The 18,249-nt window shown below is 40.7% G+C and overlaps 1 protein-coding gene across 4 annotated transcripts in view; it reads left to right on the forward strand.

Annotated features, from left to right (window-relative positions):
* The window catches only part of IDO2 (indoleamine 2,3-dioxygenase 2), a 57,193-nt gene that overhangs the window by 18,330 nt on the left and 20,614 nt on the right, over positions 1 to 18,249 (forward strand). Inside the window, exons 1-8 of one of the 4 annotated variants that reach the window (XM_041752111.1) lie at positions 8,460 to 8,784; positions 9,342 to 9,461; positions 9,888 to 9,937; positions 10,300 to 10,376; positions 11,664 to 11,782; positions 13,561 to 13,575; positions 15,074 to 15,173; positions 16,524 to 16,641. In XM_041752111.1, coding sequence (XP_041608045.1) covers positions 8,777 to 8,784; positions 9,342 to 9,461; positions 9,888 to 9,937; positions 10,300 to 10,376; positions 11,664 to 11,782; positions 13,561 to 13,575; positions 15,074 to 15,173; positions 16,524 to 16,641 — 607 coding nt within the window. In that variant the 5' untranslated portion in view covers positions 8,460 to 8,776. Of the gene's footprint in view, positions 1 to 690; positions 787 to 8,459; positions 8,785 to 8,976; positions 9,152 to 9,341; positions 9,462 to 9,887; positions 9,938 to 10,299; positions 10,377 to 11,663; positions 11,783 to 13,560; positions 13,576 to 15,073; positions 15,174 to 16,523; positions 16,642 to 18,249 lie in introns of those variants that run through there. The other 3 variants (XM_041752110.1, XM_041752112.1, XM_041752113.1) reach the window with 3 other exon arrangements.

Here is an 18,249-nt window from a genome sequence, read left to right on the forward strand (position 1 = left end):
TTCCTAATCAGATTTATACCTTCAAACCCTACAAATGAAATTACCTTTCTAAAATTCAAATTGAACCATGTCACCAACTACATAAAAAGAAAATCCTTATGTACATTAAAGCATATTTGATCTGATTTTCTGGTCTCGTTGTCCATCACTTTTGCTCTCGGGCTTAATATTCCAGTAACACTGAGTCACTTGTAATCCAGGACGCACAGTTGTCTCTATTTATGCAATGTCTCCTCTGTTTTACTGTCTTCCCATTTTCAAAGTTCCACCGAACAAAGTCACTTTCAGACTCTAACACTGGCCCCAATTGTCATATTTCTACAAATACTTCCCTTTAATTTCCCACACCTGATGACAGAATTAACAACTTACTCTTCTTCACAAGTTCTTTTTTTTCCCACAAGTTCTTAAACTTATACACGTCAATAATTGAACATATTACACTGCATTAGGATATATCTGACTACATGTTTTCCTGCCTTACTAGACTACATGCCCAGTAGGATTGTATTTCAGTTATTTGTGTGCTTGCAATGCTTAGCATAGGACCCAGCATACAGTGAATTCTCAATATTTGTTGCTGAACTGACCTGAATTCTACTTTAAGACTAAAATCTGAAAGCAGCTACTCCCCTGAAGCTGCTTCCCAGAGAGATCTAAAATAATGAGATGTTTCCATTTTGAATGCAGAAAGAACTTCCAGATCAGTTTAGGCCTTGGATGGAAATTGCCAATGAACTCCCTCATTTGATTGAGAGTCGCCAGCTTCAAGCTCGAGTGAACAAGGTATATCTTTTTCATTCTTCTCTTTAAGGTCACTTTTTTTCCTCTTTAAGTTCTTCTCACGATCTTAATTTCATCCTCACATACTCCTCTTTCTCAGCATTATGAAAGTGGGTCAATGGACCCAGGGACACAAACCATTGCCTTTGAAATTACCAACTAAGCTCTCTCGCCTTTCCTGAAGAGTGGAGTGACTTGTTGCTCATATTACACATGCATTTCCCTAGTTTCCAGAGCCTGCACATAACGATTTCTGGAACATATTAAGCACTCAACAAATATTTGTTTGCAGAAGGAAGGCTGTCTGTTTGGGAATTATAGGCAAGCTGATGGAAAAGATCTAACTAGAGAAAGGTAAGCATAGATATTCTCAGTGTCCTTCTTGCATGTCACATGGTTACAACTTGATTTTACCATTGGAGTCTCATAGAATAGTTGAGTCAAGTTAGTAGGTTCTGCAGAAATAATAAGAGGAGGAATATTTCCCAAAAGTGAGTAAAAACAGTGAAACTTCTTGGTCCATGGGCACTGATATTGCCCCCACAGTAATAATAGGATATAATGAGAAAACATAGACTTTAATTCAGGAAGACTGAGTCTGAATCTTGGTTTTATCACATAATAGCTTTCCAACTTATAAATAAATTATTTCACCCCTGTAATTCTGAGTCCTTATTTACAGAAGGGGAGAAATTCTGGTCTCATAGAATTGTTGTAAGGACTAAATGACTTCCATATTCCCTGCCACTCAGCAGTGTTCAATATATATTTATACTTCTCTCTAGTCTTGTCTCCATGGGATTTAATCCCACCAATCTGGAATGCCTTGTGATTTCAGAGAGAAAAAAGGTTTTCCATTCTCCTAAATCCTCTATCACTGACTTACACATGTTTAATATCTATAAATACTAATGTATTTAAAAATACTAGATGCCTGTTAAGTGCAGGCACAAGACTGGAAATCCTATGAGAGATGCATAGGACCATCTTCAGTGTTAATGAAGATAAACCTAAGAATTTATTTTCCTGCTGCATAAAGTCTCTTTAACATGACCAAAGAAGGGATCCCTGGGTGGCGCAGCGGTTTAGCGCCTGCCTTTGGCCCAGGGCGCGATCCTGGAGACCCAGAATCGAATCCCACGTCGGGCTCCCAGTGCATGGAGCCTGTTTCTCCCTCTGCCTGTGTCTCTGCCTCTCTCTCTTTCTCTGTGACTATCATAAATAAATAAAAGTAAAAAAAAATAAAAAGAAAAAAAAACATGACCAAAGAAATACAAAGAAGAAGAAAAATAATAAAATATCTTTATATGCAGGAAAACAAGAGAAAGTAGCAAAGATAGATAAAAATTTTAAGAATTTTTATATCATATTAAGCAAATTATATCAATCTATGGTACCCATGCAAAGCATTCAACCAAAGCAAATTGTGCTTTTTAAGATTACTGAAAAATTTTTAAATCTTAAAAAAAAAAAAAAGTTCACCAGCACAAGTTGAGACTGAATCAATTGGAAATTAGTAACGAAAACAAATATTATGGCTTCCTGGACCATACATGGAGCTACAGATAAAACATTTGTTCTCATGAGTCCTTTACTTGGCACAGACAACACAATAAAAACATTTACAGTTTTTATCTTAAAGTACCTCCAGGCCAGCCACGTTGCTCTTAGAAAGCCCCAGTACACCTATCTGTATTTTGGTAAAAAACAAACAAACAAACAAACTTATTTTTTGGTTTATTTTTTTTTTAATTTTTATTTATGATAGTCACAGAGAGAGAGAGGCAGAGACACAGGCAGAGGGAGAAGCAGGCTCCATGCACCGGGAGCCCGATGTGGGATTCGATCCCGGCTCTCCAGGATCGCGCCCTGGGCCAAAGGCAGGCGCCAAACCACTGCGCCACCCAGGGATCCCTATTTTTTGGTTTAGATGCATCCATCCTATTCCTGAAAATGTCCGTTCTCTACTCTACTGCCACAAAACACTACAGGCAACTGACTTGCTCACAAGAAGCTACACAAGAGGAAACTCAGCAGCATTCCAGAAACATGATAAGGAATGCTGTATTAGATACTAAGGTCTGACAGAACTGACCACCATTCCTGAACATGAATAGACAAAACCAAATTATCATGTAATATGAAGAGAAGGAATAAGTCAAAGAGCAATAGAAAGGGACTGGACATTCACAGTCAATGGCTCTGATGAACTCAATGTTTTTAATATTATAATTAACATCTCCAGTGTATTTATTTTATAAAAATAAGTAAATTTGTATGTAAAAGGAACTAGTGGGGAGCAAAGAAACTCAATATGAACTCAAATAAATCATAGAAACATTGGTTATAGAAAAAGGATACATTTTTCATAAAATATAAAGCAAAAATTATAGAAATACCAACTCTGAAAAATAAAGTATATGAAAAGGAGAAATTAATGACCCAAACTCTACTAGTTCTCTAAAGCAGAGTGGTATAGGGGGAGAAAAAGCAAAGCTTCAAGCATATAAGAACAAAATTTTTCAGATCTTAGGAAAGATTTGAGTATTTTATCAGAAAAACAATGGTGGTAAGGGGGACACATACAGATACCCTTGTGAAATTTCAAATTTTCTAGAACAAGAGGAAAATTTTGCAAGTTTTAACCAGGAAACAATAAAAAACAAAACTAGGTTACTTACAGAGTGACAGGATTATTTATAATAGTAAGTATTAAGAAACAATTCATTATCTCTTTGAACAACTAAAATTTAAAAAGAAAATTTGCCATTATCAAGTGCCAGTGAAGATATATACCAAAGAGACACTCATTCATTTTGCTGGTAGGAATGCAAAAAATAGTACAACTACTTTGGAAGATGGCTTGGCAGATTCTTATGAAGTTGAATATAAACTTTTCATATGACCCAGCAATCACATTCCTAAGTATTTACTCAAGTCAACTGGGAATTTATGTGCATGGAAAATCTTATATGTGATTGTTTATAGCAGCTTTATTCATAATCCCCCTAACTGGAAATAATCAACCTATTCTCTCAACAGGAGAATAGTTAAACTGAGTACATGGACTAAATGTTTGTATTGCCCACAAATTTAGATTCTAATTTTCGATTCCTAAATTTAGATTCCTAATCATCAATGTGATGGTATTAGAGGGTAGGGCTTTTGGGAGGTGAATTAGTCAGAGCTCTCCAGAGAAACAGAACCCATAGGATATAGTGAGACACAGAGAAAAAGATTTATTAGGAGGGATGGGCCCCCATGACTATGGAGGCTACACTGCAAGTAGGAGCCTCAGCAAGATGAGAGCCAAGGAAGCCAACAGTGTATGTCCCAGCCTGAGTCAGAAGGTCCGAGCACTTGGTAACTGCTGTTCCCAGCTAGAAGATGGCTGTCTCAGCTCAAGCAGACAGAAAATTCCTCCACTTCCTTATTTTATTCAGGCTCTAATGCAATTGATGATGTCCACCCGAGTGTCTGAGTGCAATGTTCTTTACTTAGCCTACTGTTCAAATGCTATCCTCTTCCAGAAACACCCAGAGACACACCAAGAAACAATGTTTTACCGGTTATCTGAGAGTCCCTTAGCCTAGTCAGGCCAACACATAAAACTGATCAACACAGACTATAGGTTGTGAGCATGGAACCCTCATAAAGAGAATTAGTGTACTTGTAAAAGTGGCTCCTGAGTGCTCTCTGGCCCTCTGTAGCTATAATGTGAGGATAAAACAGGAAGACAGCAGTATGCAACCCAGAAGAGGACCCTCCCCAGAATCCAGTCATGCTGGCACCCCACCCTGATCTTGGGCTTTCAGCCATGAATATTGTAGAATTTAAATGTCCACTATTTATAAGCCACCTAGTCTGTGGCACTTTGTTATAGCAGCCCCGACTAGCTGAGACATTGAGTTATAACCACACAACATAATGCTATTCAGGGTCAAAATTATATTTTGCTAAGTAAAATACGTCAGACCCAAAAGACTATATATTGTGTGATCCCACTCAAATGACATTCTGGAAAAGACAAAACTCTAAGGACAGAAAACGGATCAATGATTACCAAAGACTGTGGAGGAAGACATGGGTGGTGAACTACCTCTCCTAAGGAGGAGTTTTAGGATGATGGAATTGTTCTGCGTGGTACTCAGGTGGCTGTAAAACCCACAGAATTGTTTATCATAGGGAGTGAATTGTATGCAAATTTTAAAAATCAATTAACCAGAACTTGGGGGACTCTTGGAATGGAATGCAGTCTGTGACAAATGAATGTAATGGTACTCCAGATGTGGGATGTCACTTCATGAGAAAGGGCAAAAGGACTAAAGAGCTGACCTGAGGCTCTGTGGAAAATGATGCTGTGGCTGCAATCTATATGGTCAAACTCAAGGGGAACTACACATAATCACTAAAGTCTAGTTCGGAAATTGTTTTTTGTGTGTGTGGGATACAGTTTAACAATTCTAAAACTGCTTTTTATGAATACTAGGTTGAACAGATGCTGTATGATACTTTGCTGTCAGAGATGAAAGTTCTAAATTGGCCAAAGGAGAAGGCTAGAATCAACCTGTGGTACTGGATGAGAGTTAGAAACATGAGCATGAAGTCATGTTTAGCATTTTATATATGAGTAAATAAACATATGTGGATAAATCTTTATATATGTGTGTATATATAAAATATGTGTACACACATATACATATACATCTCACACACACACACACACATACACACACACACACAATTTCCTCACTTTGTCCACTGTGAAGACCTAGAAGCAGTGGCACCCCAGTAGCAAAGGGCAAGCCCAGTGTTGGGATAAACACCCTTCTCCAATTTAAGAAACTAGAGGTCCTTGGAGAAGGTCCTGATTATAAACTTGGGACAGGGTAAATACAAGATGAACCCTCTTACACTGCCAGGAAGTAAGAGAATGCTAACAAACAAACAAATATGAAAGGTTGGGGCATATTAAGTGGGACACAGAAGTCAACCTGAAAAAGACCCCAGTGGCCAGTACGGAACAATATAGCAAGCAAATAAATAAGGGATTATTGTATTATAATCCAAAGTATTAAAATAAAAATATATCTGTCCATGCTGATATTTTTAAAGATAATGTATGAATACTAATAAAATTTTAGGAATAAGTATTTAGAACACAGATTTTAATAATCATCTGAGAACCAAAAAAAGTAAATTATCAGTCAAATCAAAAAACAGGAAAATATACTATCCAAGCACTTTGTCTTAAATGTTCAGAAATTATTCTAGCATCATGAATATAAGTCAGAATAAAGAACTCAGGAAAGACAAAAAAATGAGAATTTAAGAAACATTGCCCAACAACGAAATTAATTAAATATATGGTCAATTTTTTCCGTATGATCAATTCTTAATAATCACTGTTAATGTGTTGGTGAAATAAGAAGGAATTTCTAAAATAATTTGTGCATGCATGTATGTGTATGGACATAGTCTTGTGGCCAAAGTGCATTAACATGATGATAGAGTTAAAATTCTATATTTATTTTTAACAAGCTGTTAAAAAAAAGAGATGTGGAAGTTATGAAAATAAAATAATGTTTAGTTCATTATGCCATATTACATAGGAAGTGAATATATATATATGCATATATATATATTTAACAATAGCAAGGTGAGAAGATTTGCCTTATCAGTTATCATGATGTAATATAAAACTACAAAAATTAAGAGGATATGATATGGAGGCAGCATAAACAAAGAGGACCAAGAACTTTTACAGAACATACATACAGACCCACAAGTATGTGAAATCTTCATATATAACAGATGATAGATCAGAAGGGGACATAATGGTAAAGAATGGCTGATTATCCACACATATGGCAGCATAGAGCAAAAGAATACTTTGAATTGGCTACTTTTGTCATAAATAAAAATAAATTCATTCTAGATAGACTAAGAATTTAAAGGAAAAAATGAAAATTTAAACGTTATAGAAGAGAATTTAAGAGAATATGTACTTGAACTAAGGAAGATTTCCTAATGACTAAAGCTGAGATATTTTTACAATAGACTTCATTAATATAGAATCTCCATTCATCAAAATAGATTATAAAGAAAATGAAAAGCCAAGTCACAAACTGAAACAAGATGTTTTCACATGTATAACAAAAAGACTTGTATACTGGACAAAGTTCTGGAAATAAAACAGAAAGACAACCAAGTTAAAAAGAGGGATCCCTGGGTGGCCCAGTGGTTTAGCGCCTGCCTCCAGCCCACTGGCCCACTATGTGATTCTGGAGTCCCAGGATGGAGTCCCACATCCCTGCATGGAGCCTGCCTCTCTCTCTGCCTGTCTCTGCCTCTCTCTGTGTTCTCATGAATAAACAAAGAAAGAAAGAAAGAAAGAAAGAAAGAAAGAAAGAAAGAAAAGAAAGAAAGAAAGAAATATGCTATAAACATGAGCATTTTACTTAGCAAACATGAATGACCAAGTGACATATGAAAGATAATAACCTTTACTAATAATCAGGAAAATGAAACCTAAACGGTAATGAGATCGCATTTTACAACTTCTGTATTTACTTTTCATTTTACAGTACACACACACACGGAATCAAGTTGATTTACTTTTAAATTGAGGAAAACATTAAGTTTATAACTCATTCTCTCCCCAACCATTTCACTGGTATTTTTTGTTTGTTTGTTTGTTTGTTTTAGAAGAAACTTCCAAAGAGTATTTGTTGTTACTGTTTATTTTTTTTTCCAAATCATTTTGATTAAAAGAAAATTTAAAAAAGTAATTTGTATGTTTACGTGGAAGAGAGACCCCAAGGACTCTGGAATGTACAGAAATTTCCAACAACAAAAAAACCCAAACCCTTCCAACCAAGAGAAACATTCTCAACTTGTACTTTATGCCTTTGTCTTCAGGCTGCACTATAGGCAGCCAATAGGGGCTGAAGGCTTTGGAACATCTGAAATGTGGTTAGGACAAACTGTGCTGTGAGCTATGCGCTGGGTTTTGAAGACTTACTTATAAAAAAGGGCTGCAAAATGTCTCAATAGTTTTACACTGATTATGTGTTGATAATATAATGGATATATTGGCAGAGAAAAGCATATTATTAAGACAAATTTCATGTTTCTTTTTAGTACTTTTTTTTTATGTCACCGCTTAGAAAATTTAAAATTACACGCGGCTTTCATGTACCTGTCAGGCGAGGCCAACTTGAGCCCGCAGGTCAGCGGTCAGTGGAAGTGAAGGGGCACCCTGGCTCAGTGCCCCCCACTCTGGGACACTGCGCCTGCCCTGTCTGACACAGTTTGTCCTGTGGGTTGAGGGGGAGGCCCAGCACCACCCAGCGTGGGAAGATTTTAGGAAGAGGCTTTATAACAAGTACTTAATAAATCACTATTGTTAGAATTCTCAAGCTGCTTCCTGTTGAAATGCAATATTTCAGCAGCCACCACCCTCCCCCCCACCCCCCCCACGCAAGCGCTCTGCGATCCTGCCAGAGAACATTTTTGCATTTTGGGGAGGAATAAACACGCGGCTGCGCGGGGCGGACATCCTCAGCCAGGCGGGCCCTGGAGGACTGCAGGGGGAGGATCCGACGGGAGGGCGGCCGGGGCGGGGGAGGGGGGAGGCAGGGAGAGGGGGGACCCCGGGGTGGGGGGGGGGGTTGGCTCTGAGCCGGAGGAGCCGAGGGGCGGCGGGTCTGAGGATGCTCCTACGGTGCCTGGAACTTAGGACACACACACCACGTCCTCCACCACCTGCTGTGGCACCTGAGGGCCCCGTGGAGCTGGGGAGCCACGGAGGAAGGGGGGGAGCAGCGGTGGGGAGGGGCGCGCCCGGAGGCCGGGCTCACTGGTGTGTCCACCTCCACGGGCAAGGCCGTCCAGGCAAAAGCGAGAAACTGGTTATTGTTTCGGCAGAGCCGTCAACCATTAACTTCTGTGCAGGATGTGGCTTTCATGACATTTCCAAGAAGAAAAGGGCATGGAGAGGTACAAACCCCAGCCAGGCTCATGGGAGGAGTTCAAGCAAGGACTGCACGACCCTTTGGCCCGTTCACACCAATTGCCTCCCCCCCCCCCCCCCCCCCCCCCCCCCCGCCAGCCAGGGATTTGGTCGAATTTCCAACTCGTTTTTGTACTTCAGAATTAAGCCGTTTGAGTATCGCGGGCGCTGCAGGCTTGCTCTCGGCTTAGACGAGGCCAAGGAGGCAAAGGTGCCCTGATGGGTAGCGTTGCCATGGTGCAGCCCTCGAAATAAACCATCCCAGTTTGGGGAACTGGTTCTGGTGGACACTCTGAGCGATCAGGGCACTTGACCGTGGCTGGCACAATTTGGGAGCCTGGACGGAGTGGCTGGGTACTTCATGAACAATGCTGCCTGGAATAGGCAATACTGTAGCAGCCGGGGTGTTGGGCGGAGGGATGGGTGTCGGTGGAGGCTCCTAGCTCCTGCACTAGAGTATGACCTGTTCCCTACACAGGGAGAACCCATCAGGGCAGAGAAGCCCAAGCCCACTGCAACTGATGATGTGTGTTCTCTTGAACAGATGCCCCTCCTCAGCTGTCAGGGCCTCCAGAGTTACCGGGAACAGCGCCTGGCTCACTTGGTTCTCAGCTTTATTACTATGGGCTACGTGTGGCAGGAAGGACAGACACAACCCAAAGAGGTAAGGGGCAAATAGAGGCCTGCCTTGTCATCGGCAAGGCTGCTGCTCCTGGAATCCACTCTCTCTGCTCGGCCCAACACTGTTTTTCTGGAAAATAGGTCCTTTCTTGTTCTTTTCTCTGGCTATCAGCTGAAGGAAGGGCAAATGGCCCACTTACATGAGACAGCTTTTCTCCCTAAGAAGTTTTTTTTTTTTTTTTTTTTTTTTTAGAACTTGTAGCCATTTCTCCCTTTCATTAGTTTTTTACATCTATTTTCTTTCTGGCAGTAATGCTTAACATGCATTTGAAGGCAAGAACTGAGGTCTCATAAAATACTTAATGATAGCTTACGTTTGACCGCATTTTATATGTATATGCACATATATTATCTCTTGATTTTCACAATCCCATAAGGTAAATAAAACTCCCCTGTGTCCATTTTACAGACTGTTGAAGACTACAGAAGATAAAGTCCTTGTCCAAGGTCAGATAGCAAGTGAGTGTAGAACGCAAGGCCATGCTCAGACCTTCCCATTCACCAACATAAACTTCTTTCCCTAAAGGGACTCACTGACATTAACAAGGATAATTTTAATTTTTAATACTACTTTATTTCTACTGATTAGTGGCTCCTTAATAATTTATTTAAATCTCTTCTGAATCTTTGCTTAACCTTTCATGATTTCAACCTGAGCCTTGAGACATGAAGTCTCTGAGTTCTACTAACTGCAGTAAAAAGCACTACTCCTTTTCATTTTGCAGAAGTTTCCCTTTTCCAGGAATTGGCCTTAGCATTGTTCCAGCACTTCATCGTTCACTGAACAACCCCTGCCTATTTTGTTTGCTTAATTGATCCAGCCTCTTTTCTTTCAAGTAAACACAGGAAATTCCCCATGAGAAAAAGAAAGGAACATGAGGAAGGAGACAAAAGGAAGGTAATACAGCTGCCTCAGAGTTTTTAAATGTTAGTACATTTTATTTTTTAAAATTGTGCACCGTATATAACAAAGCTTAAAATCTAGGCACACTACAGAATATCCCCCTGGGCTTCCCTCCCCCTTGTGTTCTCCAAACCATACCCTAGACTGGGAGGAGGTGTTAGAGAAGGGTGACAGGAGAGGAAGCCTCTAGCTTCATGGTGTGTCCACAGCGTACTTCCAGACCACCATGGAGCCCCATGCCCATGGCCTCAGAGCATCTCTGACTTTCTCTGCATCTCATCTTTTAACTTTTCACCTAAATGGACACCTCATATCTTCACTACTCTTCTCATCCCCTGGTTCCCAAGGGAAGGTAAACTTAAGTTTGAATTTTAAGAATCTTTAAAGTTCTTTATTGTTTTCTACCTAAAAAGACAGTTCTTTTCCAAGCCTAATCTAAAAATCTAAGGGAAAGCTAAGGCAGACATGGGCCTTCTTAATTAGACACTTTTATCTTAGGGAGAAATAAAAATAAAAGTGGGAGATAGGGAGCATAAGAATGTTCTTTTGAATCTAATTTAGCCCTGTTCACAGCAAAGAGACCTCTGCCCCCTGGTTTCCCATAGATCTGAATTGTTTTTCTGGACTTGTGGGCAGGTAAGTTTCTTTAGAGTGGTCCTCAGATAATTTAGACGTTGAATGGGAACTGTTTTGAGGTGACTTACTTGAAGTTATTACTGGGTTTGACTTATGAGGTGATGAATAGAGTTGGCTGCTACACAGGATGAAGAGTTCTATCCTCCACATTCCTCTTTCCGATTGACACATGAACACACACTCTTATGTGTGTATATATGTTGTTGTAGTTTTATACACACAGATATATCAACATATTTATGTAGTTGTCCCTGTCTATAGATAAGTAGATAGATATAGAAATAGAGATTCTTTTCCCACTGCTCATCAACTCAGTCCACAGTTCGTGTTCAAACATGGTGGTGAACATTTGGTGATGCCCTTCTTTGCAGTCAATTTTCAGAGATTATTTTTTCCAAATATGTGTGTGTGCCCCCACTTTGTAATATTCATATATATTTCAGCTTGTACTTATACACAATATATCCACTAGATGGTAAACAGAAAACATATGAGACTAGGTGTGTGTTTATGGATCACTCAGATCATCCCAGTTTTATGGTCATTTCTCTACCACAGGGTTGTTGGAATAGAGGGAAACCATGACCACTTCCTCTGCTGTATTCTTTCTAGACTATCCTAATTGTCTGGATTTATATCTATAAGGTTCTGCCAAGAAATCTTGCCCTTCCTTTTGTCGAAGTCTCCAGGAACTTGGGGCTCCCTCCTATCCTGGCCCACGCAGACCTGGTGCTGACAAACTGGACCACTAGGAATCCAGAGAGGTAAGATGAGCAGTGAGAGCTTTGGATTTGAACAGATTGAAACTGAGTAAAGGCCAGTCCTGTGACTTTTATTCTCCTTATAGTAAAGGCCCTGGCTTTTTCAGCTATTTGCGATTAAAGATGCTCATATTTATTTATTCCTATTTATGGTTCCAAAGAAGGATGAACCTGAACACAAGCTCAAAAATCAAAACTCCCAGCATTTTCACTGTGAATACATTGGTACAGGCTACATTTTTCTCATATGCTTCCACATCCAACCTGAATTTCTCAACTTGACCTTCAAGCTCTGCATAATTAGACTTCACTCATTCTTCCTCACCAAATTATCTGCTATTCCCTAACATGCTTTTATTTGCATCAAACTAGGACCATTGACTTCATTAAGTGATGATGATACAGTGTTCATACATGAATGATTATGGGTGAATTAAGAGTAGGGCTCTAGATAAGTTGGATTGAGAATTTGATGAATGTTATTTCTTCTACCTAGCTGGCATCAATCCTCTGAAAGTTGGCCTGGGAATGTATGTAGGCATTAGTCTAAAGAAGAAGTAGCATGAGTTTTTAATAAGCAATGGAGTGGAAGAGAAGTATTTAATTTCTCTTGAACTTCATTATCACAGCCAAATTTATTTCAAGAATAGTGCTTTGTGACTTAAAATAGCTAGGGACATTTAGGTGAGATATGAAGAAAAACTCAGCATGAGGTTTGTGGCTAACCACAGTATTGCCAGAGGAGATGATGGGAATCTGTTCTAGAGGACTACACATTTTCCTTAATTATGAATTATAATTATATAATTATTAATTATAATCTTTGATCGATTCTGCTTTCATAACAAAATTGGTGACCAATATTCTCATGAAGAGCTGCTAAATATGACTCAGAGTTTTGACAGAAAGAAATAATATATGTGCAGAAATGATTCTGGTCAAGGCACTGAACATTGAATAAATTGGATTTCTGATTCAGAAAGAGAAAAGCAGGAAAGTTTGAAGGGGGAAAAAAAAATTTCTGGACCAGAATGATTAAATCAAAAATACAACCAGGAGCTAATTGCCCAGTCAGTGAGGACTCAGGGCTGCATCCCAGAGATGCAGACACAGTCCTGGGCTCAGGATTCTTGATAATTAACTTTTGGAGTCTTTTAATATGCCTAGCATAGAGCTAAGTGCTATGAACAAATGGAAGACATGGAAGCAGAGTGCACTGACAGGGTTAAAGAATAAGAGTGAATAAATGTCAAAGAGTGACACAAACAATAGCCCATAAGAATTTCAAAGAACCGATATCAGTACAGTCTTTAAAAATCAGGAACAGATCGGTGAGGGGGTAAAACTTGATTTATAGTATGAGCTAAAGGTGAGTAAGAGTAGAAGAGTCATAACAGAAATGTGGGTTTGTGCCAATTACAAGTCTGTAAGAGTAAGAAGATAATTTATGATGATGGCCACAGGCTAAATGGTCTAGGGCTTATGTATGAGTTGGGATTTAGCTCACTCTTTGTCACACGAAGAGGAAAGAGAGGTCTTACAAGACAGGAAAACTCCCTTCTTCCTTTCTAGGTTCTTTGGTTGGTCTGATAATGAAATTGATGTGAGAGAAATTAATAGGAGAAAAATGAATGTGTGCATGGATGTGTGCATGCTGCAGGTGCATTTGCACACAAAAGTATGTGTGTGTGGGACTACAAAAGGCACATCTGGTTTACAAGCTGATTTGTTCTTTTGTTTTCTTTTTCTCTTTGTGGCCATCAATACTGAAATTTGATTAGATCCCTGGAAATCAGGTAAGTTCTCAGAAACTTTAGAATCCATACTAACTAAAAGCTTACAAATATACAAAAAAGAAAGCATACCAAATTTTATATGTAGTATCTAAACTATCTAAAAATGCCTGAAAAAAAAACTGGAAGGAAATGTGCCAAAAATAGCAGTCCAAAAATTAACAGTGGTGCCTCTGCTTTATAAGGATTAAGGGATTAACAACTTTCTTTACTATATTTTCCAATCTGGGTGTAATGAAACAAGTAAAGTGCAATACAGGAAGGAAGGAAGGAAGGAAGGAAGGAAGGAAGGAAGGAAGGAAGGAAGGAAGGAAGGAAGGAAGGAAGGAAGGAGAAAAAAAGAAAGAGAAAGAAAGAAAAAAGAAAGAAAGAAAGAGAAAGAAATAGAGAGAGAGAGAAGAAAGGAAGAAGAAAGAAAGAAAGGAAGGAAGGAAGGAAGGAAGGAAGGAAGGAAAGGAAGGAAGGCAAGGAAGGAAAGGAAGGCAAGGAAGGAAGGAAGGAAGGAAGGAAGGAAGGAAGGAAGGAAGGAAGGAAGGAAGGGAAAAAGACTAGAGCTTGTGGGACAGGTTTGGTCCAGACATCCATAGTCTCCTCTTTCCCCAGAGAGCAAAATTAGCCTCTAAATTGGCATTGCCACTCCCATCGCCAAACCTCAGCTCCAGAAGGGGTTCAGTGTAATAGCTGTAGATCAGAAGACAAAAGGTGGAAGGGTAAAGACACCACTTTCCACACTAGTGTAACTCTGCTGCACAATGGAGTTCCTGACTTATTTTTCCTTTGTGTTTTTCATCTCTTGCCATGCTTAAAATGTTAGAGGCAGAAGTGATTTATGGAGTGAGATTTTAGGTTTTATAAACTGGATTGACTTCTGGGATCTTTGAATCTATGTGATAACTGGTCATTTAAAATTGATCCCTGCCTAACAGTCTTCCTGCTTCCTTCTATTCTAATACAGCACTTGGGAGGTGGAGGAAGTCACTGATGAGAAAGAGCACGAGCCTGAATTATGATATAGTCCTGTCCTCTTCCTGTGACTAATCAGCTGCATGACTCTGGGGAAACCATTTTGCTTCTTTGGGTCATAGTTTCATATTTAAAACAGGAGTATGGAATTAGCTACTCTCTGTGGTCACTACAGCTCTAAGACTCTCTGCTCCTGACAGGAATGGTGTGATGGGCCCCAGATTGGCCTTGTGGAGGATCAGAAGTCCTGCTCACTTAACGCTTCAGCTGACCCGCAGGGATTATGAACTAGGACAATCAGGGCCATGCTAGACTTAGAGTCCTCAGGTCTGGTGAATATGGGCTGGAATAGACCTGCTCTCTTTCATTCCTGAACATGGTGGAGGTGGATGCTCCTCCCCAGGGCTGTTCTATGGAGACCAGAGGGTTTCTTTCAGAGTCCCCTTGCTCTCGCAGGTGTCAGACTCTGAGTGGCCTATGGACAATGTGCTTCACAGTGACCAAACCTCACTAACCATGTGGTCATTTCCTTTCCAAGGAACTTGGACATCATTGTCTCACTTCCTGGGGGAGAGAGCCTGCGTGGCTTTATACTGGTGACTGTTTTGGTGGAGAAAGCTGCAGTACCTGGGATTATGGTATTTTCTTCAGAACACTTTTTTTTTAACATAATGAGTTATTCGCGTGAGCTTTACTTCCCACCAAGTCCCTTTCCCTATGGTGAACTAATCAATATAGATGAGCACAGGCCTTGTCCTATTTGGTTTATGTCTGAGAAAAGAGGTCTGAGTACTAGCCCACCCACGGAGATAACTCCTGTTTCTCAACTACCATAAAACTTGGAATGACTGTTCATCCATTCAACAGACAAGCCTAGTTCTGAGTAAGCATGTCTGGGGGAGCAAGAAAGGCACTGTTCTGGCCTCTGCAGATCACCATGCAGTGAAGGAAGATAGACTGATGATGTATAGGGTAACAGCAACAACAACAAAGGCAGTGTTTCATGAGAAGATTGCAGGGTCAGGCAAAGGAAAATGGGAGCTGGAGCTAAAATCCCCGTGAAGTACAGGACCTAATCAGGAGGTGGGAATGGGGGGTGGGGAGTAGTATTCCTGCCCCAGAGAACTGTTTTTGCAAAGCCTCAGAGGACAATGAATCTTCATTGAGATTTCCTAGCCCCAGGGTGTTACAAACTTGAATTCCTACTGGGGTCAGGCTGGTACCTGAAAGGTCAGGTGTAAAGCAAAGGAAAAGGAAGGTGGAGTGGCAGGTGATCCACTAGAGATTTTGTGCCTTGCCCAAAGATATTTAAGTGAGATCTATGTCTTTCCTCACTGCTGCCTTCCCAAGTAAGCATACTTTGAGCGTTTCCTGAGTCCTTAGGAGAGTGACCAGATTGTGGTACAATTCTTTTAGCATCCCTCTTTCCCTCTCAAAATTGAAACTATACGGTTACTTTACTTCTCATTCTTATGTTTAGTTCATTGAGAGCTACAGAGTAAAGTATCCCAAATATAGCTTCAGTAACCTGGAGACCTCCAGAGACAAGGAAGGCTTCCTGGTGGAGGAGGCTCTGACGCTAAGGAATCTACAGAATCTGTCTGATTTTATGTACACCAGCACTCAGGAGTGAGAGTGCCCTAGTTCAAGATCACAGGAAGAACGAGTAGAAGTAGAAATGATCATAATGTGAGATAAATACAAAAGAAGGAACAAAATGGATATGGTTATGCCCTTGAGAGTTACAAGAAGTAGCAGCCAATGGGAAAGATCCAGAAAGACTTAACTATGGATTAAGGAGATTCTGGCTCTCAAGAAGACCTCACAGCCCCTTAGGGCAGGAATGCCCCCCCCCCCAATCAGGGAGCCCTGCCAAGCAGTCCAGCAGTCAGAGGGGCCCCTTCCTCCAGGTTCCCACAGCATTGCTGCTCACTCCCTCTCAACAGACTGAATGCTAATGAACTGAGTGAAACGAATCTCCTCTTCAGGCACTTGTTCAGGCCGTGAATGCCATCCTGCAGCACAGCGACAACTCCCTGCTCCGAGCCCTGCAGCAACTGAGACTCTCCATTCAGGACATCACCAGAACCTTAGGACAAATGCACAGTAAGAGGCTCTTGAAGACTGAGGGCTCTGCCTGGGACAAAAGGGCCTGGAGGTTTGGCGACATCCACAAGATGGTGCTGGTGCATTAGCTTTTTTTTAAGGCCACCAACTGCTATTCATGCTACTGGAAAATGATCTCTCTGCAGAGATTTTCTTCTGGTTTTATCCTTCTTTATATTCTCTTGTGATTTGATGGCTTCCACTTCTCATTGGCCATGTATTTCTTTGCATGTGGCGGTCTTGCATGAAACTGGGGAGGGAGAGGTGGAGCACACAATACTGGTGGTACAGCCTCTATCCAAGGTTACTGCAAGGGTGGAATTAGGGCGTGAGGGAGTGTATCCTTACACTCTCTAAAGCTTCTTTTAGTCTTTGTTCTTAAGTGGGACCTGAGATGCTGGACCTTGGCTTTGGGCCTTATCTGAGGGCCTTTCCAGTGCTCCTCCTCTGGGTCTAGTTTAGGGATGTTATCACAGTGTGGCCAGTTATGTGGCCCATCCTCCCTTTGTTTGATGATATATTGTTCTGATGACTGTAGTTCTTCAACTTCCTCTATCACAAGCATTTAGAAAATGTAACTAGTGTGTATTTAAGGAAGGTGTGGGAGAGGGGTGTGATCTGTTTAACCTGGGATAATAAAATAAGTATCAGTTTCCCTGAATACTTGCTTCACTGACAGATGGAGGGAGTCCAGGAAAGGAAAGGTTTCTGGGAAACAGGACAGGAGGGAGGAAGGGAAGGAGCAAGGGGGAACATCAGGTGGTGCCCAGCTTTACTGCCTGTTATTAAAGGAGTAAATTTACTTGTCATCTCAGACTCTCTGCACTAGTGGAAGTCCATCTGAAGTCACAGCATTATGTATCATAGGCATAATACATTATTTTCAACTTCCTGCTTTATATTTCAGAATCACATTTCCTCTATTTCCCTGAATTTTAATTTTAAAGCCCTCCTCATCACATCAGTAGGTCTCTCGCCAAACAAGCTCTCCAAAGTGAGTGATGTGGATTTTCACCTTGCCGAGTGACCCTGAGTTTATTACTCAGGATAGCAAGACCAGGACAAATGAATGAGTGAAAGCAAGTAGTCTAGAAGCTCATGGGAGGCCTGCGTGCCTGTCACAGTGCCTGCGGCAGTGAGATTGAACAGCCATGTCCATCGCAGGCTTCCTAGAGCTCTTTTCTTCAGCCCAGGCCAGCCCCAGCACTCTCTTGATTATCCTCTGCAAGGAGTCTGATGGCCTGGGGAGGTATCAGGGCTACTTGCTTTGTTTTCCTGAAAGGCAAATTATTGCACACAGACATAATTTATTTTAAAGGTTTTACCTGCGGTCACTGCAGTGGAATAGATCGACTGCATTTTCCAAAGAAGGCCACAGCATCCTCCATGCCATAGACTCCTTTACAGTGCTCCTTTGACATGCCTGTGGTCTGTGTCCTTGCTTGTGATGTTGGTGGGCTGGTGACATGCCTATAATCAATAACATGCAGTAGAAGTGACCCTGCATGGGTTCTTGGGCAAGGCTAGAGAAGGTGATTCAACTGCCACCCTGGATACTGAGTCACCACATAGAAATACAATGCACTCTGAGGCCACCATGCTGTGAAT

The sequence above is a fragment of the Vulpes lagopus genome, chromosome 4, assembly GCF_018345385.1.
Source record: "Vulpes lagopus strain Blue_001 chromosome 4, ASM1834538v1, whole genome shotgun sequence".
In the NCBI taxonomy this organism is placed as follows: domain Eukaryota; kingdom Metazoa; phylum Chordata; class Mammalia; order Carnivora; family Canidae; genus Vulpes; species Vulpes lagopus.